General features: G+C 46.5%; 2 protein-coding genes and 1 long non-coding RNA gene across 4 annotated transcripts in view; 2 read left to right on the top strand and 1 right to left on the bottom strand.

The window, feature by feature from the left end:
* Positions 1-4,851: 4,851 nt before the first annotated feature.
* LOC128831503 (uncharacterized) lies at positions 4,852-26,487 on the bottom strand. Its single transcript, XR_008443817.1, has 4 exons — positions 26,411-26,487; positions 9,790-9,882; positions 9,191-9,342; positions 4,852-5,421 (listed from the first exon to the last, which is right to left on the bottom strand). It is a non-coding gene; the product is annotated as an uncharacterized LOC128831503 (long non-coding RNA).
* Positions 17,888-19,922, top strand: LOC128831502 (uncharacterized). Its single transcript, XM_054017967.1, has 2 exons — positions 17,888-18,285; positions 19,352-19,922. The coding sequence occupies exons 1-2, from the start codon at positions 17,904-17,906 to the stop codon at positions 19,864-19,866; spliced, it is 897 nt and encodes a 298-aa protein (XP_053873942.1). The 5' UTR covers positions 17,888-17,903; the 3' UTR covers positions 19,867-19,922.
* Positions 26,121-27,747, top strand: part of TRIO (trio Rho guanine nucleotide exchange factor) — a 433,666-nt gene continuing 432,039 nt past the window's right edge. Inside the window, exon 1 of one of the 2 annotated variants that reach the window (XM_054017966.1) lies at positions 26,121-26,753. In XM_054017966.1, the coding sequence (XP_053873941.1) occupies positions 26,642-26,753 (112 nt within the window). In that variant the 5' untranslated portion in view covers positions 26,121-26,641. The remainder of the gene's footprint in view (positions 26,754-27,747) is intronic. The other variant, XM_054017964.1, reaches the window with a different exon arrangement.

The following is a 27,747-nucleotide window of genomic DNA, read 5'->3' as shown; positions in this document are numbered from 1 at the left end:
CTGGGGAAGGTGGAATGGGACCTGGTGCTCCAGAACAAGGGTACTCTCCTGCACAGTTCTAAGTCCGGACACTGGTTGGGACAGAGGTGCTGACTTTCCAAAGTGCCGGGGGGTGCTCGACCCAGGACTCAAACACCCACCAAAAAAAAATAGGAAGTGCTCAGTCCCCACAAGCCACCAGTAGGTGGCAAGAGCATGTACATGGCGCACAGTGCAACTGTCAGGCGGAAAGCACCCACCAGCAAAAACAAAATTCAGCACCTTTGTATAAGAGTCTATTTGGTGTTTAAACTTCATGAAAACTAATGGGACGTTACCTGCATTGTTTTCACTTATCTGTATCCTGTTATAATGTAGTAACAAACATTTCACATGGTGTGTACCCCTGTAACTAAATAATCCACCAAACGAGGAAGAAACCTTGTGGAATGCAAATGGAGAACTTTAACAGAAAAGTGCTAATTTCAAAGCAAGTGGTCATTGTGTGTGATGATCAGAGGTCAAAGACTCAAAATGCATTCCTCAGTGTCCGTCATCAAAGGAAAAGCCCATGTGGGTAGTGACAATGTCTGCTTGTTTTCTGTGACTAGAAGCTATAAGTATGGATTCAAGGAAAGATCCGACATCTCTGGACTGCTTGGACTCTTACAGAGAGGGCGGGAGGGGTGCAGGCTCTGAGAGGAAGTTTGGGTGCAGGCTTTAGGCTGGGGCAGGGGATTGGGATGTGGGAGGGTGAGAGCAGTGCTGGCTCTGGGAGGAAGTTTGGGTGCAGGGTGCAGGCTCTGGGCTGGGGGAGGGGGTTGAGGTATGGGAGGGGGCAGGGAAGCGGCGCTTACCTTGGGTGGTGCGGCTCCCAAAGTGACCAGCACACATACCCCTCCGGCAGCGGCTCCTAGGTGGGGGGAGCAAGAGGGTCTCCACGCACCACTGCCTGCAGGCGCCATCCCCGCAGCTCCCATTGGCCACAGTTTCCAGCCAATGAGAGCTGCAGAGCCAGTGCTCGGGACGAGGGAAGCACACGGAGACACCCCCCCCCCAGGGGCCGCAGGGACATGCCAGCAGCTTCCGGGAGCAAAGCGGTGTGGAGGGAGGGAGCAGAAAGGGCAGAGAGCCGCCTTAGCCCTGCTGCTGGCACGTCTCTGCATGCCTCTTGGAGAGAGAGAGGCAGCAGGTTTCCATGTGCTGCCTGGGGCAGGGGCAGCATGTGGAACCACCTCCCCGACGCCGCCAGGGGCATGCAGAGACGTGCCAGCAGCCGGCCGCTTCCAGGAGTGGCATGGGGCCACCAGCCATGGCATGCAGGCAGCCTGCGTGCCTGAGGCCTGCTGCGCCGCCGGCGGGAGGTAGGTTGTCGGATATTTGTCCTCTATTTTGGGGGGCCCCCTGTCATTGGGGGGCCCCATGCTACTGCACAGTTTGTTTCATGGTAAATCCATTCCTGGATTGGATATTTAAATCTGAAACTAACTTCTCATCACTTACACTGACTGGTTGCTTTCTGCAATTCATTCATCTGGGCAATTACAACAGCCAAACTAGTTTTCTTCACTTGGTAGTATATTGTGCACTAACCAACACTTCACAAGAAAATCTGTAACTATTATTGGACCTAAAGGATTAAAATACTGCTCTTTGTCTTGGATTTTGTAAGCGCAGGACTTGATAAAAACAAAGCTTAAACTAAGTTTGACCTAATTGTCCTTTTATGAAGGGAATTGTACATAGCATTAAGGATCTCTTAGTGTCCCATATTATGAGAACAAATGGTCTAATGAGTAGCTGGTAAATTCTGAATATGTAAAACCGGAAACATAAAAAAAGTCCACCTGTGGAACATGTTGCCGGAGTGAAGAGTCAAACACAAAGATTGGAAATAATAGGAAGATAGTGTTAGGATCAACAATATATGAAGGTACATATGCCAATGTAAAGGTACATCTTCTGGACGTAAGTGGATCACAACATGTCAACATGTCATCAAAAGGAAAACTTTTCCTAATTTTTACAATTCAAACCTTGCTAGCATCACGTCCATCACATGGATATTGGTCTTCCTTGGAAGTATTAGTTATTGGTGTGCCCTTTTAAGATGGATGCTTGATTGTGGGTAACAGGATGAACTTAAAATAGTACTCAAAATTGGAGTAGTGTTCAACATTTAGAAGCTTGACATGTAGCCCCTAGGTGGAGAGCAAAGTAGAGGCAGAGGAGTAAATAGGAGTACTACCATGAACAATGACAGGTGCTTTCAATTTAAACATGGGTCCCTGACCAAAAGAACTGAAACTAAGTGTTGCAGTATTAATAGGGAGCAGGTTTATAAAAACAAAAGAAAGTATTTTTTCACACAACACACAGAAAACCTGAGGAACTCTTTGCCAGAGGAGGTTGTGAAGGCCAAGACTATATCAGGGTTAAAAAAAGAACTAGATAAATCCATGGAGGATAGGTCCATCAGTGGCTATTAGATAGGATGGGCTGGGATGGTGTCCCTCGCCTATGTTTGCCAGAAGCTGGGAATGGGCAACAAGGGATGGATCACTTGATAATTACCTGTTCTGTTCATTCCCTCTGAAACACCTGGTATTGGCCACTGTTGGAAGACAGAATACTGGGCTAGATGGACCTTTGGTCCAACCCAGTATGGCTGTTCTTATGTCAAAACAACCATCAATTTAACTGTTCTGGTTTTGATAACAACATTTCTATAAGTCAAACAGAAGCTTCTCAGAAGAAGTGCCAGGAACTGGCTCATGGTGGGAGAAGTGACTCAGTTCAGCTTCTGTAAAAAAATAAAATAAAATAAAATAATAAAAAGGTACAGGATATTTCTGTTTATCTCAATTGCTAATCATGCCCACTCAAAAACTTGAAAGCTCCTATCTTTAATTTTGTCTTCCGCTTGTATGTTGACTTGTTCATCACTGAAAGTATATGATAAGGACAGGCCATATTATGAAATTCCTCATTGTGCCAAAAAACCCCACACCCTACAAGCTAATCTCAAGGGCGAGATAACTGTCTGGTGTAAATTGGCAGTGTTCCTACAGTGGAATAAAATTGGCCCAAGTGTGTTGGAGGAGCTCTGGGAAAACAGCTCACTAGTTTAGTACTACTGCAAAGCTAACAGCCTATTTTACAGGGCTTAGGCAAATTCTGACTAAACAATGGAGTGGTCTCCAAAGTGATTAGTAATTACGGTATGTTCTCCAGGTAAAGATCAACTGTGGGCATAAATATATCAATCCTCTGATTCTCAAAACTACATAAATGTTTAACCTCACATGAAAGCACTTAATTATAAAATGCCAACCTTAAGTACATCTGTTGCCTACCATTAAATACACAAAAGTGACATATTACATAAACATTGTAATGACCAGTGTAGTATAAACAAACCAGTCACTTGATTCTGGGACTTCTCAACTGTATAATAAATTATACAATTCAACAGTTACAGGAGATTGTGACAGGTTGCCCACCTTAGGACACCACCTGACTTGCTGAGATACCACTCAGCCTGCCTCTTCTGCCAGTTTGGGCACCCTTTTTACCTGTCTTGCTGAGCCAGGCTATTAAGCCTCCTCCAGCACACACACAGGCAGGGCCACACCCAACTGCAGAACGTCACAGACACTGAGATCAGCTCTGGGAAGACTCAGCTTAAGGGACTTGTCCCAGCACTCAGGTGTCCACCACCTATGGAGTGCAGACCCAAAGGTATATTATGAAATTCACCTCCTCCCTCAATGTGGAGGAAGGTATGCACAGCCTCTTACCCCCTGCCTCCAATTATGAATTGCACAAACTGGGTTATATTATAAACAAGAAGTAGGGTTATTAACTACAAAAGGTGAATTTTAAGTGAATATAAGAGAGAACACACAAAACAAAGCAGATTACTGAGCACATAAAACAAAATATGCAAGCTACACTCAATATACCTAAGAAACAGGTTACAAAATGTAATTTCTTGCCCTAAATGTTATTTTAGGCAGGTTGCAAAGTTTCTGTAGCTTAGAGTTCCAGTTATATTTCTTTTCAGACTGGACCCCATCTCAGTCTGGACTCCCCCCTGGCCTTCCATTCAGGTGTCTTTAGCAGTCTTTCTTCTTGGGCAGACAGGCCATGGAGAGGAGGAGTCCCGTTTGCTTTCCTTCCCACCCTTAAATAAGGTTTACATAAGGCAAGAATCCTTTGTTTCCCAAACTTGACCCCTCTCCCCTTTTGGTGGAAAGTTGTAAGAAGTCCAAAATAATGTTTAGTATCAGGTGACAAGACCATCTGACCTAGTAGTGTCACAGTTATGTCCCAGGACGCCTCCCAGAAGGGAGAGAGATTAGTATCTTCACAGTCTTGTTGTTCCTTCCTGATGGCCCATCAAATCTGATGGCCTGTCGTCTGGTGGGTGTCTTCCCAATACACACCCAGTTGTAATTGTTACTGTGACCGGGATCCTAGTGGGGAGCCAGCTGTGGTCACTCAATTAGGGTGAACTGCAAAGAATGGGGCAGATAATCCCCAAAGCTGGTGGATATTTTCAGTACTTAGATTTACCAAGACAGCATAAAACAGCTTCTTTATTACCTTACTGGTTACTCAGAAGTCCAAACAACACAGTTCCCTTAAAGTGATCCAGCCTCAGGCCTCCATCCACATACCCACGTCAAATATAATGAACATTTCTGTAAATCTTATTTCATCATTCTACCAATCCCAAAGGATCGGACACATTACCTCCCAGGTTAATTAATGTTTCAGATCTTACCCAAATACACGCTACAGCCAATTCTTATTGACTAAACTAAAATTTATTAAAAAACAAAAGAGAGAGTATGGTTAGAAGATCAATATACATACAGACATGAGTTCAATTCATTTAGGTGCAGATTCATAGCAGAGATGGTGAGCTTTGTAGTTGCAAAGAGTTCTTTCAGAAATAGTTCATAGGTTATAGTCCAATGTCCAAATATCATATTCAGGGCGTACCAGCATAACTGGGACTTCAGTCTTGCGACTCAAACTTCCCCTGATGAAGCCTCAGCAGATCTGAGATGACAGAATCAGGACCCAAGAATCTTTTATACAATTTCATGTTCTCTTTTGTAAGGTGTTTTATGTCATTTGGTGTAAAAGAGCTGGAAGACCACTGGGTCTAGGTCACGTGGTATGGCTGAGAGAGAGACTATATAAGGGGAGAACACACCTTAAGTGGTGCTGTCCTTCTGAGCAGCAGTCCGTGAGATGCGCGCTTCGAGAGGCAACGTACCATCAAAAGAGCTTACCTGATCTCCATCCAAGATGCTCCATAGCCATGGTTCATCCAGATTCCACGTTTCTCTTGCCAACCGTTATCTAGGTACTAGGCAGTCTGGGATCCGACATTGCAGTCATGCAGCCTGTCTGTGTCCGGAGGTCCATCTGCAAGTATAGTAACACTGTTGTTAGTCACTCATATTTGTAAGAGGTAATTGGGTCCAGGCTCAATGCCCACAGTTTCAAGTTCAATCACTGAGTTATTTGTTGTACTATCTTTTGTTCAATACATTTTTCTTCAGTTTCACTTCCCCAGGGATTAGTCATCCTTCCAGTGATTTGGAGGTTGGAGAATCTTACAGGTGATAGATACTGAGTTGGGTCGAGCCATTACCATATGTGGCATACTTTTAACGTTGCAACTTCTAGCCGATCAACAATTTGTGGCAATCGCAGCAGGACCCAATGTTAAAATCAATACGCCATAGCCACGAGTCTACTGCTTGGATCTCTACATGTCTCTGGCTTATTTCTATTCTATTTATTTTCGTTAACTCATGTGGTTTGAACTGAGGTCCCTTGAGACCTGTGGGAGATGAACATCACTCCCATCCTGTAATGTATGTATTTTAGTGTGAGTGGTGGCTGACGTTAGATAACGGGGTCGTGTCCTAGGTCTCGGTTTCCCCACTGGGAGGCCGGGACTAGTGGCAGCCCAGCAAGGCTGCATCCCTGAGCAGTTGAGTGTTTCCTTTCCCCTTTCCGTAAGTCAGTGGACAGGAGAGGGAGAACTAAAGGATCTGAACCTGTGGTCCCATTTTAAAATCTCTGCTCGACGCCCAGAGGCAGTCAGTCTTGGGCAGAGAGTGGCAGGGTATGGCCTGATCTGATGGGACTCTGTTTGGGATCCGCTGGATACAACGAGACGTGTGGCCATTGGAATACACGTCCCTGACTGAGTAGAAGGTTAGCAAGAATGCTTCTGCGTCCGAGGTGAGGACACCTCGGAGGCAGCAACAGCAGTCGGCCTGACACCGGTTGGTGGACTCTGGCAGCTCAGAAGTAGGGTGCTGTCTGAGGAGGGGAAACATTGGTTTCCTTGGGTGGGATCTGCAAAATCGCAATCCCCCTGTGTGAGTGGTGTGAGATTGTGGGTGTTAGCCCCTGGGGGAGCAGGACTCTCTTGCGGGACCCTCACTCAGGGTGCACAAATCTGTGGGTGTGGGATTAGTAAATCCACCCACCCTCCCGAGGGTGTGTGGGTCTGCTCTTCTGAGTAAAAGGGGATTGTCTTATCTCTTGATACCACTATACATATAGAATTACCTTGGCTCCCCTTTGTGGTAACATATGGACTCTCTTATTGTAAATAAGAACAAACACTGGTATTGTAAAGTGAACAATACGATGGCTGAGAGATTGGATACACCTGTAGGGGTTTATGAATATAATTATGAGTTGCTAGAATCCACTTATAATTAAACTGACGATTATGATGAAGATGTGGTGTATAATCCCAAGGGCAGAAGTATACTGACGAATGAAGCTCTGTTGAGCTCGGTCTTGAAAGGGATTATATCTGTATATGCCTATGTGGATATGGGCTATTGTTATCTTATATGGGCAGAAGAAAGGGGTAACATTTCATTAATGGCCTTCACAGCAGATGACGAATGGAAGCATGAGCTCATATTAGATAAGGATGCACAAATTAAATCTATAAGGAAATGAGGGGGCAATTGTTCATGGCTCTTTGATGACACTTTCCTATAGAGGTACTCTAGGTCGACTGAGGTTTGGGAGCTGTCCAAGTGTCTGTCCTTCATAAGTGACCTCCCTCTACAGGTAAAACCTGGGGATTTAAGTGTAATGATTTCAATAGGCATCCATAATGTTAATCAAACCTTTATAAATACCCATTTGTATTTGCCATCAGGTCATTATCTAGCAACTCTGAAGTGCAGCCATTATATAGAACCACGTGTTGTTAGTAATTATAATGCCTGTATCATGAATGGGTTTTGTAAACAGTTTCCCTGTTGTATGTATTGGGAATGCTCGTGTTACAGTGTTATCAAATTACACAGGTGACTAGGTTATCACAAGTCTGTATGGAACTAAGGTCAATGTAAAGGTATCTGTGGTACCTAGACCATATACAAGTTCCGTTGGACCGGTGGTGGTCAAACAGAATGTTAGAAAAGTATTGATGATAAATCCAGTATATTCCATCAAAAGATTAATAATGCCTGTACAAATTTCCATACACAATGTTAACCAAGGATGTTTTGCATACACTTCACCTCTAATTGCGGGATGGAGTGCTTGGTTGCAAGGAGTGGTTCCATCATCCAACTCTCTCATAAGGAAATCTAGAGATATCTTAGCTAAATTATTAGGAGTTGTCGGAACTGGACTAGGAGTGTTAAATACTATAGACGATCAGATCCTAACTGATAAATAGGAGCTTTGGGCTATGATATAGCCTCTTTATCAAACACTCTTACTACCTCATTAAATAGGAGTAGTGAGCTTGAGATTGGCTGGATCATATAGCCAATACCTTACCTTCCTGGATGCAAATTCAGAAGACAGATCACGTCAACATCATAGGGGCATAAACATTCTTCAGTCTAACATCCCCGTCACTTTAGCATGTGTGCAAGCACTGCAATCGATCCTAGATGTGGCTAAATCCATTGTGAGGGATGGCCTGAATGGGCTTAATCCAGTAGAGATAAGGCATGTTTTGTGGAACCATCTCACTCCCTTTGAGCAAGAACACCAGGGATGGTGAAAGTTAATTAACTTCACTTACCTACACCACAACCATTCAATAATTGCTTATGTGCTGACCTTAAAAGTAGCAAACAAGGAATGGGTTTACCCTTTAGTGCCCATAGGCTTAAATGTGGGACAAGCTTTATTTATTCCTATGGTTATCAACAAATGGATCCATCGGAAGGGTGAGGAATACCACACTGTGAACCTCCAGTCTTGCCTAGAAGAAAAGGGCTAGGCTACGCTTGTAACACTGAAGTTTTGGAAGGATCCCATGTATGTTTAAATGCCCAAAAAGGAATGTGTCATTATAAAATGCACTCTTCAGATTTTAATCACTCCTCCATCATGCTCACGAATGACCACAGTTTATGTCTAAGCAGCTGGTGCAGCGAGTTAACTGTAAATAGTTATTATAGAATTACACATGACCCCTCCATCAACCTTTGTCTGGGCTCCATCTTTTACATTAAGGGTTATGATCTAGACTTTGTCTGACATGACATCACCACCGAGACTATATATGTACAGTATACTTTATACGACAACTTAGATCCAGTCCACCTTGGAGCAAATATAGCAGCCCTAAACCAACTTATGTTCCACCAAGAAATGAAAGCCCACTTAAAGCAAATTGAGAAGGAAGGGAAAGAGGTATTGCTGACCGTGCATCATGCCTCTAATCAGATTAAGCGGGTGTTAAAGCGAAACAAAGATGAGACCGCTTCTAGTCAGTGGTGGGATAATCTATTTGGGGGACTGGAAAATTTTAATGATGTATGGAATATTATGTTACATCCTATTATTGTGGTCCTAATCATCCAGTTTGTAATCATTGTGTAGTTGATCTGCCTCACTGTGTGGATCAAAAGAAAAACGGCTGTTACCTTTAGCTTCTGTGCCTGTATCATCTTTTAAGTTAAGTAATGTCTACGGAATGTGACGGTTAAAGTTCTATGTATATCCATTGACCATCAAGGAGGGGAAATGTAAGGTGTTTTATGTCATTTGGTGCAAAAGAGCGGGAAGACCACTGGGTCTAGGTCACGTGGTATGGCTGAGAGAGAGACTATATAAGGGGAGAACACACCTGAAGTGGTGCTGTACTTCTGAGCGGCAGCCTGTGAGATGCGCGCTTCGAGAGGCAACATACCATCAAAAGAGCTTATCTGATCTCCATCCAAGGTGCTCCGTAGCCATGGTTCATCCAGATTCAGTGTTCCTCTTGCCAACCATTATCTAAGTAGTAGGCAATCCAGGAAACAACGTTTCAGTCACACAGCCTGTCTGTGTCCGGAGGTCCATCTGCAAGTATAGTAATGTAGGGGGAGAATTTCTGTATTTCTGTTTTGGTTATTAATACCCACATGCCATCTTGAATTCCTGATAACAACAACTAGGAATCCATCTTGGCTGCCTTTCTTCACCCTCCTTAGGTACAGTTTCCCACCCTTTCTAATGAAAGGTGGGAAACATAGCAATCATGTGACATGTGATCTGCCCAGTAGCAGCAGTGCATATAAGGGTTAGCATGTCTGAGGGAAAGGGCTGTCCATCTGAGTGGCAGAGTGCTGGATCAAAGCAGTGTGTTCTACTCAGGTGTGTAAGCCAGGGCACCATTCCTTAGGGTGGGTTTAACACACTTGCACGCAAGGATGAGCTGCTAGCTGCCACCCTCTCCTCTGGATCTTACTTGATGACACAGGGGAGGAGAAAGAAGAATCACCAGCATCAATCAGAGTTACCATCTACCTGTTGCCTGAGGTCCACTTCTCACCCTGCTGAGTCACCTGGTTGGTTCTGGACCTGATCTGCGTCGTGAGGTCAGGAGGCTCCAGACACAAGCTGCAAGATATGATAGAGACCTTTTAAGTCCTCCATACCCCTTAGCTGGGACCCATCTTGGGAAGGGAATAAACCCTTTTTGGTCACAGTCAGTACAGTTATAGTGTAACCTTTATCTATTTACCTTACTTACCTGTGTTGGGAGTCCTTTATAGCATACCCCATTTACTTATCTTGTTTTCTAACAAACATACCTGAACTTTACTCCTGTACTCCCTTGTTGGTTTTTATTTTGGGAGATCTTAAACCCCGATGAAAGATGCGAGTAGGGAGACAAATCTCTCAACTGGTCTCCAGCTATCCTAAAACCAGTCAATAGTAACACCGTTGTTAGTCACCCATATTTGTAAGGTGTAATTGGGTCTGAGCTCAATGCCCACAGTTCCAAGTTCATCCACTGAGTTATTTGTTGTTTCATTTAAAAAATCTTTCTTCAGTTTCATTTCACCAGGGATCAGTCATCCTTCCAATGATTCGGAGGGGGAGGGTCTTACAGGTGATAGATACTGAGTTGGGTAGAGCCATTACCATATGTGGCATACCTTTAACATTGCAACACTTTAACAAGTTGGGATTTCCTCCGGGAAGAAAAGGTAATTAGGATGACTTTGAAGGAGGTCCATCATCGGTACTTAACTATATGAATTAACATAAGGCCATTTGCTTGTTCCGCCACCATTCAGAGTACATTTCAAAGAGAGATGAATACCAAGATATCCCGTGTTTACAATTCATTTAAATGTTAGGATGTTCTTTTGATCTCTGAAGTATCAGAATACAGCATAGACAGGGACTGTTGATTACATCGTTCACCCTACTCATACATATGTACATACACAAACATTATCTTCCCACATGTCTTTTGAGGGTTATTTATTTTGCAGGATGTTTAACCCTTTCTGAGCATGTGTCACAGCTACATAGTCCATATTCCTAACTTTAGATACAGAAATGATAGAGGCATACAAATTGGATAATCACATTCAGTAAATCATATCCTTTCTAATGATATCCTCCGTGAGCCATCTTGCATAAAGTACATCTCAGTTATGTCATATCCATATCATAAGCATATTTCCATAAAGAATATGGAGTGTAATGTCATAGAGATATTTCAGTTTAAGTGATTAAGGGCCTAGGCTTTTGGAGCAGGAAAATCCTAGTTGTCTTTGCTACCATAAGCTTCCAGTTGGCTTTGATAGAAAAACAACCATGAAGACCTACATTTCATGCATTATTAAACTGATCTGCTTGTGTTATGGGGGGAATGCAACTTCTCTCACATTTCACATATATTTGTTCCCCTTTGTCAACCATACCTTTCAATTCCCACTAGTTTTGAATTTTTTTCATAAATCTTCAGTGGCCTTCAGGCAGTGCAGTGCACTTCTTGGTCAGGCTGCATGCCAATTGAAGCTTGTCTCACTTAGTTTGTCCAGACATAGAGCATGCTGAGTTTACTCCCAAACAGGGGCATGCCCAAGGGGGAGCAAGCAGGGGCATGGCCCCCCCCAATAATCACAGGGGGAACAGAACTTCTCTGGCCCCGGGGCTGCGGAGGCAGGAAAGAGCGAGCTCCTGCTGGAGTGGGGGGAAGAGTGAGCTCCTCCCGGACCCAGGGTGCGGGGGGGGGGAAGGGTAGAATGAGTTCCCTCTGGGGTAAGGGAGGGCGGGGGGAGAGTGAGTTCCTGTTGGGGTGGGGGAGGGGAAGGGAAGAGCAAGCTCTTGCCGGTGCCGGAGTGGTGGGGGGCAGCAAGCTCCTCCTGGGGCTGGGTGGGGAGGGGGGAAAGTGAGCTCATGGGGGGTAGGGTGACCAGATAGCAACTGTGAAAAAACAGGATGGGGGTGGAGGGTAATAGGCGCTTATATAAGAGAAAGTCCCGAAAAATGGATGTGGAGGTGAGGGGGAATAAACAAGGGGAACCAGAATGTAGGAAGAAGGGAAGGGGCATGATAACCTTGCAATGCTGTTCAGAGACTCTTGAATGTCATGGGGATCTTGTAGACAAGTGAAATTAATGTCTCCCACCACCTCTTAACATGCATGCAGTAATACTCCTAGTTTAGTATCTTACTGATGAGCAGACCGGTGTCAAGATAAGCCTTGTAATATAAACAGAACTATGTACAGAAATGAGGTAAAAAAAACAGCCTTCCTACTGCTCTCTGTAGCAGCAGCCTGAGACTACCCTATGCCAGGCTGCTTGGCTTCTACCTCAGCGGGAAGTGTGTCCCAGGAACTCTAAGACTGCATTAAATGTGTACAGCATGTTACTCCTGGGGCAATTCTGTGCCAAAAAAAATAAAAATTCTGTGCAAAATATTTTAAAATTCTGCAAAATTCTGCAGGTCAAAATAACACTATTTCAGCATTTCTCAAATGTGGCCACCAGGGGCTTTTTTTGCGGCCATAGCCTCCTGGGTTGTGATTTGGGGAGGTGGGGGGCAGTGGCTTGTGCAGCCAGTAAGTTCTCCACCTTCCCAGGGCGGTGGGGCTCAGGATTTGGGCTTCAGGCCGGGAGTGGCAGGAAGGCAGGCTCTTGCCGCGAGAGCTTCAGGCTTCAGCCCCCCACTGCTTCCCCCGCCATCCCCCTCGATCTCCCCTGGCCCCTGCTGCGTCCCCTGATCCCCCATCCAGGGCTTAATTCATCCCCAGACTTCCCAGGGCTAAGTCTGCTATGAAAAGTGATTCGTGTATGTTTGTTAATATCACTTTTCACAGCAGACTTACTAGCTAGCAATAAATAAGTTACAATGATTTGGACGTGTATATGTGCATATTTATTTGTTTTTCCTAAAGCTAATTAAGTATTTTAGGAAAAAGTGTGAGAGTAGCCACCAGGAAGAGTTGGCGGCTGCACTCTGAGGCCACCAAATAATTTGTCCTGAGAACCCCTGACACTATATAATCATGTCGGTTTCAATTATTTTGATAATTTATTTCAAAATACCTGTCAGCAAATATGTCTATAACAATACAGACACACACAAAAATTCTCCCAGGAGTAGAGAGTTAAAGAAACCCCTATGATAACCCAGTTCCTGCTTCTCTGCCCCTTCTCCCACTGCCAGAGCCCAGCTGGTGAGCCAGACTCTCTCACCCTCCCCCGCCCCCGAGCTCAGCCATTGGCCCTCTGCAGCCCAGACATTCACACTCCCTCCCCCCCCCAGAGGCCAGCTGTGGGGCCTCCCCTGGTCCAGACACTGAGATCCCCTACCTCCCATCTGCAGCCCCCGCTGGCCCAGACACTACTCTCCTAGAGCCCAGGGATCCAGAAGGAGAAACAGACGGATGTGGGTCATGAGCTTGCATGGAGTTTCCTGCCTCCTTCCTTCAGGGCATGCTGGGAACCGCAGCGGCTAGGAACCCTCCAGCTATCTTTCCCTCCCCCTGTCTCTGTCTTCTATTTGCAACCTGGGCTCTGCCAGGTACAGTAGCCCCTACTGCTGGCCAGCAGCACTGCAGCCCATTTCTGTGGGGACAAAAGGAAAGTCTGTGCACCCAACATTAATTTCTGCAAAATTCTGCATTGCGTGGTGGCGCAGAATTCCCCCAGAAGTAGCAGGTGTAGTGTTCAGTGGCATATTCAATAAGAGAATATCTTTCAGATTAACCCATCTACTGCTGAACTACTGTGAGCCTACATGAAATTCAGTCCTGCTTGTACATATGTGGGATCATGCAATATCTTGTTAGCATCTCACAAACTTGTTCTCAGCTTTCTGCAGGGAAGGCCAATACTGTCAAAGAAAAGAAAGGGGGAGGGGCAAGGAAGGGTTAATCAGTATCAAGAGATATGGAGAATTTGGCTCCAGAATATCTGGGGAAGCCAAGTGGTGCAGGTGGGGATGTAGTAGGGTGGCCTCATTAACAGTTCCCCTTTTAAAACAGGACAGTAATTACTATCTTGCAAAAGCTAAGAAAGAATTTATTAATAACTGAGTTTGAAATTGCCTTTCTAGTGAAGATTTCTGAAACTGTTACCTTATTAAAAGTAGGAAAATGTACTTGAACATATTCTTTGAGTATGCTAAGATGAGTAAAAATATATTAACTTTTCATAAAGGTGAAGTTGCAGCAGCTCCAGCAACACACGTAGGAATCCTTGGCATTTGTGTGTGTAAGAAATACAGGTCTGCCTCAAATTCAGAGAGCAGCCTCCTGAAAAAAGTGGTGAGGGTCTGGCATGTCTTACAACATCCATCATTAATTCTCTAGTTCTTGTGATTAAAACTTTATTCCTGGTGGGTGTCCAGCCCTGTATTAATTGCTGTGCCCCTGCCTCCCAATTACCTGATTTTGGCTTTCATTCAAGGTTCATCTGGGGTCAGATCATCCCTGTTCAGGAGAGACAGTAGCCCCAGTTAGGAGGCAGCTGCTGCTTTGACCTTTGACTATCCCAGAATCCAGTCCAAATGATGCTGTATCTGGGCTCCTTTCCCCTCCAACAGCTATTCTGCCTCTTAGTTTCTCCACCCTTGGAGAGGGGGCTTTTCTTGTACCTCCCTCTGGTTCCTAGTGGAGCTAGCTAGAGTTCATTTCTAAAGCTGGCTGACCAATTGTGATGGGTTCGGTCACATAGACCCCCTTGAGGCTGTCACCTGACATGCTGGAATTATCTCTGAGCCCGTTTTCCACTGCCAGCTTGGGACTCCAGAACCCTGCCTTGTTGAGCCAGACACGCTAGTCTGCTGCAACACATACCCAGGTCTGGTCCACGCCCCCAAAGCTGCAGACTTTAACTAAAAACTGCTCTGCAAGTCACCTATCTTCAGCACCCAGACACCCAGCTCCCAAATAAATCCATTTTACTCTGTATAAAGCTTATACAGGGTAAACTCATAAATTGTCCGCCCTCTATAACATTGATAGAGAGATATGCACAACTGTTTGCTCCCCCAGGTATTAATTAATAAACAAAAGTGATTTTATTAAATATAAAAAGTTGGATTTAAGTGGTTTTAAGTAATAACAGACAGAACAAAGTAAGTTACCAAGCAAAATAAAACAAAACACGCAAGTCTAAGCCTAATACATTTAAGAAATGGAATACATGTAAATCTCACCCTCAGAGATGTTCCAATAAGCTTCTTTCACAGACTAGCCTCCTTCCTAGTCTGGGCCCAATCTTTTCCCCTGATACAGTCCTTGTTAGTTCCAGCTCAGGTGGTAACTAGGGGTTTTCCCATGACTGCCCTCTCCCTTTGTTCTGTTCTACCCCCTTTTAAATCTTTGGCACAAGGCGGGAATCCTTTGTCTCTCTCTGGGTTCACACCCTTCCTTCTAAATGGAAAAGCACCAGGTTTAAGATGGATGCCAGTATCATGTGACATGTTCACATGTCCTGTGAGACTTCATTACCCACTGGCTGGCACCCATATATACAGAAGGCTTACAAGTAAACAGAGCCATTTACCACCAATTGTCCTAGTTAATGGTAGCCATCATGATTCCAAGCCACCATTAAGGGCCCACACTTTGCATAGTTACAATAGGACTTCAAAGTAATACTTCATATTTCTAGCTTCAGATACAAGAATGATACATTCATACAAATAGGTGAAGACACTCAGTCAATTATAAGCTTTGTAATGATGCCTTACAAGACACCTTTTGCATAAAGCATATTCCAGTTACATTATATTTACACTTATAAACACATTTCCATAAAACATATGGAGTGCAACATCACACCAATGGTTGAATCTTTTTGCTGTTGAAATATGCCACTGTCTCCAACACCTTAACTGTTTGGTAGAAACATGAGTTTGGATAAATTACTGGGAGCAGGGGGAAGAGTGACTGGCCCCCTGGATAGCCCAGTGGTTAGGGTACTGACCTAGGAGCCTTTGGTTCCACTTCTTGCTCTGCTGGACTCAGAGCCTTGATTTGAACCTAGGTCTCTACCTCACAGGTGAGTGCCCAGCTATGGGGCTATTGTGTGTGTATGTCCAATGTTTCTTCATGGAAAACCTCAAAAAGGTCTTGGGTTTGTGACACATCAAAACGCTCCATGCAGCTCTGAGGCCATCCCAGCTGGTTTCCACTCCCTAGGCAGGCTCTGACTTGCCCCTTCTCCCTAAGGTTATCACCCAGCCAGTATTTTACTAGGCTGGCCTTTTTTTTTTTTTTTTTTTATGGATTTGCCAATTTCCAAAAAAATAATGTAATCTGCTGGGTTTTTTTACATGGGTCTAAAGATTTGCATTATTATCACAGTACACTAGGATATCTAATGTTAAAAGTTTCTGTGTCCAGCTAAAGATGCTCCAGTATTCCCATTTCCACAGTTTAAGCGATAACAGATCAAAACTGTTGAAAATACAGCAGCTTTTTGCCCATCAACACACAAATGCACCATGCATGTGTGTGAGAGAGGGTTTGAGTCACGCAAGAGTGAAGAAACATGCAAAGCATATTAAATAATGAAAGCAGAGGTGCCAACTTTCTATTGAGTGTGTGTGTGGGGGGTCTCAACACCCTGGCTCTGCCCTGGGTCCTGCCCCCACTTCACCCCTTCTCCTAAGCCCCCACCCCCGCCTCTTCCTGCCCCATGTTCCGTTCCCTCCACCGAGCATGCCTGGCCCTCGCTCCTCCCCCCCAGCGCCTTCTGCATGCCACGGGACTGCTGATCGCGGCGGTTAGGAGGTCCTGGGAAGGATGGGGAGGTGCTGATCAGCAGGGTCACCCATGGGCGGGAGCTGCTACCAGTGGGTGGTGAACACCCACCATTTTTTTCCAGTTGGTGCTCCAGCCCTGGAGCACCCACAGAATCAGCACCTATGAATGGAAGATTAGGGCGATGGTACATGTGATCCTACTACACCCCCTGAAAAAAAAAAAGCTTGCATCAGAAACTGCACATTCAGGGACAACTGGCTGGCAAAATGTGCTGATAAAACAAATGCCCGTTGCACAATGTGTCAAGGTGTCTTTACAGTAAAATATGATGGAATTGATGCTGTTTGGAAATATTCAACTGGAAAAGAACACCAAACAGTGGTTCAGAGTGCAAAACAGAATGCATGCATACACAGGTGCCGACTTTCCAAAGTGCTGGAGTGTGCTTGACCCCAGGCTCTGCCCCAGACCCCACCCCCACTCCACCCCTTCCCCCAAGGCCGCATCCCATCTCTTTCCGTCCCCGCTCCACCCCACCCCGCATCTTCCCGTCCAGTTCCACCCCCTCCCCCAAGTGCACCACGTCCTCGCTCTTCCCCTCTCCTTCCCAGAGCCTCCAGCATGCCACAAAACAGCTGATTGCAGTGGGTGGGAGGTGTGGGGAGGGAGTGGGAGGTACTGATCCACGGGGCCCACTGGCGGGTGGGAGGCGCAGGGGGGCGGGAGGAGCTGATACGGGAGCTGTCGGTGGGTGCTCAGCACCCACCATTTTTTCCCCATGTGTGCGCCAGCCCTAGACAACCCACAGAGTTGGCGCCTATGCATGCATATCAACATTTTTCTCATGGGGAAACACAGTTAAAGATGACTCTGGCCTGGTCTACACTACGACTTTAATTCGGATTTATCAGCTTTAATTCGAATTTACCCTGTAACCGTCCTCACAACGACGCTATTTATTTCGATGTAAAGGGCCCTTTAAATCGATTTCTGTACTCCACCCCGACGAGCGGAGTAGCGCCAAAATCAATTTTAACATTTCGAATTAGGGATAGTATGCCACAATTCGATGGTATTGGCCTCCGGGAGCTATCCCACAGTGCATCATTGTGACCGCTCTGGACAGCAATCTAAACTCGGATGCACTGGCCAGGTAGACAGGAAAAGCCCCGCGAACATTTGAATTTCATTTCCTGTTTGCCCAGCGTGGAGAGCACAGGTAACCACAGATAGCTCATCAGCACAGGTAACCATGCAGGCTGATAATCGAAAAAGAGCACCAGCATGGACCGTGAGGGAGGTACTGGATCTGATCGCTGTATGGGGAGAGGATTCAGTGCTTGCAGAACTTCGTTCTAAAAGACGAAAAGGAAAAACTTTTGAAAAAATCTCCAAGGGCATGATGGAGAGAGGCCACAATAGGGACTCTGAGCAGTGCCGCGTGAAAGTCAAGGAGCTCAGACAAGCGTATCAAAAAACAAAGGAGGCAAACGGTCGCTCCGGGTCAGAGCCGCGGACATGCCGCTTCTACGCCGAGCTGCATGCAATTCTAGGGGGGGCTGCCACCACTACCCCACCTGTGATCGTGGATTCTGGGTCGGGGATAGTCTCATCAGCGACGCCTGAGGATTCTGCCGATGGGGGAGAGGAGGAGGAGGAGGAGCTTGCAGAGAGCACACAGCACTCCGTTCTCCCCAACAGCCAGGATCTTTTTCTCACCCTGACTGAAGTACCCTCCCAAGCCAGTACCCAAGACTCTGACCCCATGGAAGGGACCTCAGGTGAGTTTCCTTTTAAAATATAAAACTTGTTTTAAAAGCAAACGGTTTTTAATTATTACTTTGCCCTGAGGACTTGGGATGCATTCGCGGTCAGTTCAGCTACTGGAAAAGTCTGTTAACGTGTCTGGGGATGGAGCGGAAATCCTCCAGGGACATCTCCATGAAGCTCTCCTGGAGGTACTCCGAAAGCCTTGCCAGAAGGTTTCTGGGCAGTGCATCCTTATTCCCTCCTCCATGGTAGGACACTTGACCACGCCATGCTTGCAGCAAGTAATCTGGTATCATTGCCTGACAAAGCCTGGCAGCGTATGGTCCCGGTGTTTGCTGGCATTCAAGCAACATCCGTTCTTTATCTTGTTGTGTAATCCTCAGGAGAGTGATATCACTCCTGGTAACCTGGTTGAAATACGGGAACTTAATTAAGGGGACAGAGGTGGCCGTTCCTACTGGGCTGTTTGCCTGTGGCGGAAAATAAATCCTTCCCTGCAGTTAGCCAAGCGCAGATGGGAAATTGGCCCTGAGTTTTTCGCGTTTGGCTAGCAGGGAACTTCCCTGTTACCAGCCACGTGGTGGGGGGAGGGGTACCGTGATCATCCCAGAGAATTCATGGCAGGAGGGGGGCGGCGGGGGGGGGTGGTTAGTTTGGTGCCTGCAGGGATCTTCCCTGATACCAGCCACGCGGTGGGGGGGAGGGGTACAGCGATCATCCCAGAGAATTCATGGCGAGAGGGGGGGTGGTTAGTTTGTTTTCTGCTGCTGCTGCTGAATGTTAACAGAAAAACCGCAGCACTCTACAGGCTATGCTTGGTATGTGGGAAAGGAGGGCGCAGAAGCTGTAAAACAATGGCTTACCATGGCCGCATGCAAGCCGAATTCTGTTGCCCAGACCTGTGATCTCTAGCAGCAAAGCCACAGGCACTCAGCATTAAGAGGCAAAATGCGACCTTGCACAGAAATCACATGTGCTATGTAATGTGAATAGTGTTGGTCACCGTGAATGAGTATAAGCATTGTTCTGCAAAATGTAGCTTTTTAAACAATTCTCTCTTGTTTCCCCTCCCTACAGCAGCTGCAAATTCCTCAAGCATCCCTCCTCCATCCCGAAGGTTATCACAGATTAGGCGTCGTAAGAAGAGAACGCGAGACGAGATGTTTTCTGAAATTATGGAATCCAGCCGCAGTGACAGAGCTAATCTGAATGAGTGGAAGGAAACAGTTTCAAAGTATAGGAAAGAAGCCAGTGAACGTGAGGACAGGAGGGACCAATGTGAGGACAGGAGGGACCAACGTGAGGACAGGAGGGACGCTCGAGATGAGAGGTGGCGGCAGGAAGACCAGAGGAGCAAGGATGCAACGCTGGGGCTGCTGCGTGAGCAAACAGACATGCTCCGGCGTCTGGTGGAGGTTCAGGAACGGCTGCTGGAAAACAGACTGCCGCTTCAGCCCCTGTTCCCCCCTCCCCCCTCCCCATGTTCCGTATCCTCCTCACCCAGACGTGTAAGAACACGGGGGGGGAGGCTCCGTACACCTTCCCATTCCACCCCAGTAGACAGCCCAAGCAAAAGGCTGTCATTTTTTTAACCTTTTCTTTGTGGCTTTTTCCTTCCCAGCAATCCTCCTCCCAAATACCACCCGGGTTCCCTCCCTCTTTTTCTAATCTATTAATAAAGAATAAATGATTTTTAAATGATAGTGACTTTATTTGGTTTGAAAGAAAGCTGGGGGAAGGGGGAGGGTGGGTTCCTTACAGAAAATGAGTCAATAAAGGGGACGGGTTTTCATGAAGGAGAAACAAACAGATATTTCACACTGTAGCCTGGCCAGTCATGAAACTGGTTTTTAAAGCTTCTCTGATGCACAGCGCTTCCTGGTGTGCTCTTCTAATCGCCCTGGTGTCTGGCTGCGCGTAATCAGCAGCCAGGCGATTTGCCTCAGCCTCCCACCCCGCCATAAAGGTCTCCCCCTTACTTTCACAGAGATTGTGGAGCACACAGCAAGCAGAAATAACAATGGGGAGATTTCTTTGGCTGAGGTCTGAGCGAGTCAATAATGATCGCCAGCAACCTTTTAAACGGCCAAATGCACATTCTACCACCATTCTGCACTTGCTTAGCCTGTAGTTAAACAGCTCCTGACTCCTGTCCAGGCTGCCTGTGTACGGCTTCATGAGCCATGGCATTAAGGGGTAGGCGGGGTCCCCAAGAATAACTATTGGCATTTCAACATCCCCAACGGTTATTTTCTGGTCCAGAAAGTAAGTCCCTTGCTGCAGCCCTTTAAACAGAGTAGTGTTCCTGAAGACGCGAGCGTCATGAACCCTTCCCGCCCAGCCCGCGTTGATGTTAGTGAAACGTCCCTTGTGATCCACAAGTGCTTGCAGCACCATTGAAAAGTACCCCTTGCGGTTTATGTACTCGGTGGCTTGGTGCTCCGGTGCCAAGATAGGGATATGGGTTCCGTCTATCGCCCCACCACAGTTAGGGAATCCCATTGCAGCAAAACCATCCACTATAGCCTGCACATTTCCCAGAGTCACTAACTTTCGTAGCAGCACCTGAGTGATTGCTTTGGCTACTTGCATCACAGCAGCCCCCACCGTAGATTTGCCCACTCCAAATTGATTCCCGACTGACCGGTAGCTGTCTGGCGTTGCAAGCTTCCACAGGGCTATCGCCACGCGCTTCTCAACTGTGAGGGCTGCTCTCATCTTGGTATTCTGGCGTTTCAGGGCAGGGGACAGCAAGTCACAAAGTTCCATGAAAGTGCCCTTACGCATGCGAAAGTTCCGCAGCCACTGGGAATCGTCCCAGACCTGCAACACTATGCGGTCCCACCAGTCTGTGCTTGTTTCCCTTGCCCAGAATCGGCGTTCCATGGATAGAATCTGCCCCATTAACAACATGATCTCCAAAGCACCGGGGCCCGTGGTTTCACAGAATTCTGTATCCGTGTCCGTGTCCATGTCCTCATCATGCTTGTCGCTGCGCTGCCGCCGCCGCTGCCTCCTCGCCTCGTTTTTCTGGTCCTGGCTGAGCATAAACTCTACGAGAACGCGCAAGGTGTTTACAATGTTCATGACTGCTGTCTTGACCTGAGCGGGCTCCATGCTTGCCGTGGTATGGAGTCTGCAGTGTTCACCCACCCAGGAAAAAAGGCGCGAAAATGGTTTTCTGCCGTCCGTTGCTTTCATGCAGGGAGGGAGGAGGGAGGTAGGAGGTGAGGCTGTACCCAGAACCACCTGCGACGATGTTTTTTGTCCCATCAGGCACTGGGACCTTAACCCACAATCCCAATGGGCGCGGGAGACTGCGGGAACTATGGGATAGCTATGGGATAGCTACCCACAGTGCAACGGTGCAGAAATCGACGCTAGCCCCGGTACTTGGACGCACACCACCGAATTAATGTGCTTAGTGTGGCCGCATACATTTTGACTTTATACAACCTGTTTTTCAAATCCGAATTATATAAATTCGGATTAATCCCGTAGTGTAGACATACCCTCTGTGGCTGCAAGTGAATTGGCCTATGTCTTTCATGAAGTGAAGCACAACCACAGCTTTTTGTCAATGATTGTGGCAGCTAATTAGCTACATACAGCTTCTGCTGTGGCAAATAAAATGAAGCTGAAAGGAACAAAAATCAAAAGTCTAGTTGAGAATGTGTTTTCTTTGGAAACAGCAGTATAAAAGCTAAAAGACCTTTGCAGTTGCTACTTATGCTTCAAATGAAGGAAGCCGGAAGTTCTTCCCTTCGATTACTTGGTATTTTTTTTTAAATATCGGAAGAGACATAAACAACATCCTTTTGGATTTTTATGAAAAACTAGATGAGACATCGGAGTTGATTTCAGGAGGCATAATTAATGCCATAAATGAGCTTGGGTTGGACTTGAAATATGTCAGTACTTGTGGAGCCAATAATGCATCTGTGAATTATGGTAAGAACTGTTCTGTGTTTGCTGAACTCAAAGCTGTTCAACCACTGAAGATCCAAGCTAATTGCAACTGTTATGTTTTAAACAATGCAGCAAAAAACTGCATGAAAGCCCTCAGCTTTGGAATGGAAGGTTTGGTTTTGAAGATTTTCAATGAGTTTTCATGCAGTGCAAAAAGAGTAAAACGTCTCAAATCCTGCTTTGAATTTGTGGAGCAAGAGTATCAGAAAGTACTTTTGTATGTGCCCATTCGCTGGTTAACCCTCTTCACTACAACTGAAAGGCTTCTGTTGAACTTCTTTTTCTTCTTTCATATGGCTACTGGAGAGCAGCAACTACAGTTTCACTTGAAGTTAATTGAGTCAAATGGCTACATCAGGAGTGGCAGAATTTATTGCAGTAATGCCTCCTTCATATATATAAATTGGGCAGTAGGTGATGATATGTTCCATGGTCTGTCATGGAGAGCCACACTCGCACACTGGGGAGTCCTTGATTTTCCATTTGTGCATTAGATGTTTGCATCTACCATGGTTAGTTCAGAGTAGACCAAGAACACCACGGGAGGTCGAACCCAGGCACCTTCTGCATGGATCCGGCACAAGGTGCTTATTTTTTAAGTCCTGTTTAGCCCAATCTGCTTTCCAAGCCTCCTTCTGATCACAGCCTGATTGCATGAGGCTAAGTTAATGTTCCCAGAAAGGTTTGCGGGACATAGGATGTTGAGGGGTGGGGCATTGTCAAGGTCTTGGTGGATAGGAAGACATCTGTTTTCCTGGATTCGCTGAGCTTCGCAGAGTGCTGCAGCAGTTCAGCATATCCTGTCCTAACATCGTGGGGGAACAATGTTAGACAGAACAGGTAGCCATGGTGTTGGAGTCAACTTAAGGGTTCCAGTGATGGACCGCATCACTGTACTCAGTTGGGTGTCAACAAGTCACATGTGGCTGCATCTGATCCTTACCTGTGCACAATATTCAGCTACCGAATATATAAATGTTATTGCAGATGTTCACAACACTAATGCCAATGCACCCCAGGTTGTAGCTGTCAGTTTCTGGATTATGTTGAGTCTTATTTTTATCTTTGTAGCTACCTTCTCAAGGTGATCATGGAAGGTGAGGGTGCGGTCGAGTATGTTGGGATGTAATCATGTTGCACATTTTTACCACACAAAGCTACTTTCAGTGTGCTTTTGGCACTCCGATTATCAAGATGAAATGCACTTACTATTATTTTTTCCAGGGTTTGGTTTGAGCCTCCATTTCCAGAAGTATTGTTCTGTAGTTCAGAGTCCCTCAGTTAATGCTTTCTCAATGTCATGCAGGTTTGGTGCTTGGATTGGCATCGCAAGATCACCTGCATATCCAAATGTTCATGATTTAGTTAGACGCATGCCACTTATGTAAATATTTAAAAGGGTTGGCGTGAGTACAGAGTCTTGTGGTAGCCCATTTATGATACGGGGTGAGCTGGTCTTATTACCCAGGTACATCCATAGGCGTCTGTTAGCATGGTCCACAGCAGGCGAAGTGTTTGGTAGCAAGGTATAATTTTTGCACATTTCAGCATCAGGCCCTTAATCCATACAGTGTCATATGCAGATGACATGTCGATAAATACTGTGTCAGTCTTTATTTTTTTCTGATAGCCAGCCTCAATGTGATTTGTGAGTGCCATAACTTGGCCGGGACAACTACGATTTGGCTGGAAGCCAGCCTGTTCGACAGGGATACTTGGCTCAGTAAAAGGGTGTATTATTTTGAGGATGATATGTTCAGGAAGTTTATAGATTATGCATAGTAGAGAAATTGGCCTATAATTTCCTGCTTAATTAGTGGGCTTCCCAGACTTCAGAATGGCAATTACCATTGCCTCACACCATATTTCAGGGATCTGTACTGTCCTGAAGGTAGCAGAGTACAATGTTGCTAGCCACTGGAATCCTTTGGGGCCAAGACGATAGAGGAGTGTATCAACAATTCTACCGGACACTTGCATCAATCCCTAGAGGAGAACCTTCCACTGTCAGCATTGAGGAAGTAAAAGAAGGACTTGGCGTGATGAAAAAAGGGAAGGCTGCAGACGCTGATGGTATTCTGCCAGAATTCCTCTTATGTTGAGCTGGTAAGCTATCAAGGTGTATTTCTTGGATCTTGAGGAATTGGACTGTGACAGGCTGATCTGGAGATTCATCAGAGATCAGGAGCATGAGTTAAATGATAAGTTGACACTTCCCGAGTACTACATTTATTTTGTTTGCATTTTGTCATGGCCATCTTTCAAAAGTCAATTTCCATTCTTGAAAAGGATTCTACGAATGCCACAAAACTTTTTGATCTGATGTCGGATGTCAGAAGCCAGCTGATAGACGGAGCAAAGGATGAGTTTTTCGGTTATCAGGTGAACAGAGTTTTGCCACACTTGCCAAAGGAAGCCCAGGAAAAGTTCAGAAATGAAGCAAAGACTATGTACAATTGAGCAGTAGCTTATCTGGAGAAATGGTTTTCTTTCAAAGACTCTCCATTTAAGACATTTTCATGCCTAAACTTCAAGGAAGTGCCAGCATTTGATGATTTAATGAAGCTGCAAGACCTTTTGAAATTGAGTGGTGCTACTGTCGTGGGTGGGGATGATTTCTACAGGGAGTTCTGTCTCTTAAGTACTGGTGTCCCAGCTCTAATGGAAGATGACATTCTTGCTGGACCTGCTGATAAGTGGCATGCATTTTTCAAAACTGTGGAAGCCCCAAATGTCTTGAAAATTGTTCAGCATGTGTTTTCCGTTCCATGCAATAATGCATTCATGGAGCTAATTTTCAGTTTGATGGGAAACCTCTGAACTGATTAAAGGAATTGCCTAGGTGTTGTAGTGGTCAAAAGTGAGCTTTGCATTAGATGGAATCTTAGCTATTCCTGTCTGGAATTCTACAATGTTACCGTTAAATATAAATGGCTGGAAATGGCAAAATCAAATGACAAATACAAATTCAAGAAATAAACTCACTGGATTTTCTTCATTTATAAAGTTCCAAAACATTCACATTCACATATATAATTAAAAGATAGAATCAATGCAGTTTGGAAAACAATAATCTCAACAGAGATGGTCAACACAAACAGCTTTGAGAAACACAACCAAGGGAAGACAATGATGTTCTCAATTTTATCTATATGCGTTATTGATCTAGATACCACAAGTGACTGGGGGGTGAGTGTTGCAGAGTTACTTTGTGAAGGGGGGCTGGGTGCCTTCACCCGCATTTCAGGTGGTGGGCGTGGGGCGAAAAGTGATGAACTCTGCCCTGGGAGAGGGTGTCGGGTGTCCTCCCTTGCTTTGCTCATACATTTCCTACAGCAGGAGGAGGCTGCTGGGCTCTCTCCCCCACCCCCCATGGGGCTGGTCCCGCCTCCCCCATAGCTACTGGGGAAAATATTTTTGGGATGTGGAGGCTGAGTCCGCCCCAGCAGCGATCCCGCGGGGCTCGGCCCCGCCCCCGCTTGGAGCTGCGGCTCTGGCGCCACCTGCTGGGTGCACAGCGCGCAAGCGGCCCCTCCCCGTCGGACGGACAGAGCCGGGAGCGGGGGAGGCTGCGCCCCGCCAGCCCGAGCCACGCGCCGCCAGGGCTCGCTGCGGGGTTTCTCTCCTCGGGCAGGGGGTGTCCCGGCGCCCCTCGCACGCGGGGATCCCCGGCCTCGGGCAGCCCTGCGCTCGCCCCCGCGGGCAGCCAATGAGAAGCCGCCTCAGCAGCGGGAGCCGCCCAGTGCCGAGCAGAGACGGGACGAGCCGGAGATCGCCGAAGCTTCCCCTCCGCTCTCTCCCCTTTTTCCTTACGCCCTTGTGCCCTGGGCGGGGATTCTCTTCCCTGATCCCCTCTCCCCCGCCCACCCCACTTGAAACCAAGATGGAGGATGGTGGCTGCTGCGGGCACCACCGCTGCTATTGCAGCTGCTGCTCCTGATCCCTGAAGAGGCTGCAACACCCCTGTTTCCCCTCCCACCAGCTTCCTGCTGCACTGATTGCAACCCCCCTCCATGCACCCACCCCTTTCCTCCTGCAATTGTCTCTGCTTCTGCTCCCCCTGTCTCTTGCCCGCATGCATTGAATCTGTGCGTTCACACACAGCCCCCTAGGTGGCTGCTGGGGGATGTAAGGGGGACTCCTGTAGAGCTGCAATTGCACGCATACCTTCATGTTCCTCTATTTATTGTTGCCACCGGCAGCCACCCCCATCTCGGTGCATTACTCTGCTGCCTGGATTTCCGCGTTGGCTGCTGCTGGAAGGTGAAGCCGGGACCTGAAGACAAAACACAGACACACCTTCCTCTTCCCAGGCACCAGCGGGGGAGCAGTGAGTGGATCAGGGTGGTGGTGGTGGTGGGATCTTGTCTGGAGGAGCCGCCACTGCACGCAGCAGCCATGAGCAGCTCCACTACCACCACCTCCACGACCAGCAGCAGCAGCAACGCTGGGGAAGGCGCTGAGGAGGCGTCCAAAGACTCTGCAGACATCGCGGCGTTTTTCCGATCCGGTGAGTGTACTTGTTTCCTTGGGACTGGAGAGATTTTGATGGTGGATGGGGTGGGGAGGCTGACTGGGAGGCCAAGATTTGCACCAGCTTGGAGGAGGTGGTGAAAAGTCTCTTTTCTCTTTCCTCCCCCCAAGAGGGAGTGGGAACGATTCGCTGCTTTGGAGCTGGCTTTGTGAGAAATGTAAACCGGTAGCTTATTGGGGGAGGCTTTTCTTTCCCTCCCTAAGAAAGCAACTCTCTGTGAATATCTTGCATTTATAGTCGTGTATCTAGGGGGAGGGGTGTAAGAGATCTCCTAGAGATTCGTTGGTGTGTACAGGATTGCATACATTTTACAGTATCCATTTTTATACATGACTGCAATCTAGAGTATTCGGATGTCTCTTTTTAAGGAGACAGTTGTGTGCTCCCTATTATTAAGGTATACGTCAGTGTAAATGGCAGAGCTTACTGTAGAGCATGTCACACGGAGAAATCTGAATTGCAGCCTTTGTCATAGTTAACTGTGTTAGAGAATGACAGACACACAAAAAAGCTTCTACTCCAACCCCCATGAATAAAAAGGAGGGGACTATTCATACACAACCGTCGCTACAGTAAGTTATGACCTTTGACTACGACCATGCTGCTTTTCACTTCACTCGGATACTGGAAAATAATTACAGGGGTGATATCGCAGTCACTAACGGTGAACTAACAAACCTCAGTCGGCATACTAGTCACTTACAAAAGTTGGGACACAATCAGAAATAAATGTTCATCTGAAATTGTGGAGACCGGCCTAGTTTAATAAGCATTAAGGCCATGTTTCTGTGATGTAGCAAACTGTGGCTCGACTGGTGACAGGTGTAAGTATTTATGACGTTAGTAAGAAAACACATGTCACTTGCAACTTGGAAACAGAAGCAGAACCTTAAAGTAGCATTTGACGCCAGACACGAAAGCACTGCCTACCATGGCCAGCTGATGGGTTAACCCCCTGCATCGTATTTCA

This window comes from Malaclemys terrapin, chromosome 2 (genome assembly GCF_027887155.1).
Source record: "Malaclemys terrapin pileata isolate rMalTer1 chromosome 2, rMalTer1.hap1, whole genome shotgun sequence".
In the NCBI taxonomy this organism is placed as follows: domain Eukaryota; kingdom Metazoa; phylum Chordata; order Testudines; family Emydidae; genus Malaclemys; species Malaclemys terrapin.
Note: the sequence above shows the minus strand (reverse complement) of the source record. Positions and strands in the feature narration are given on the sequence as shown.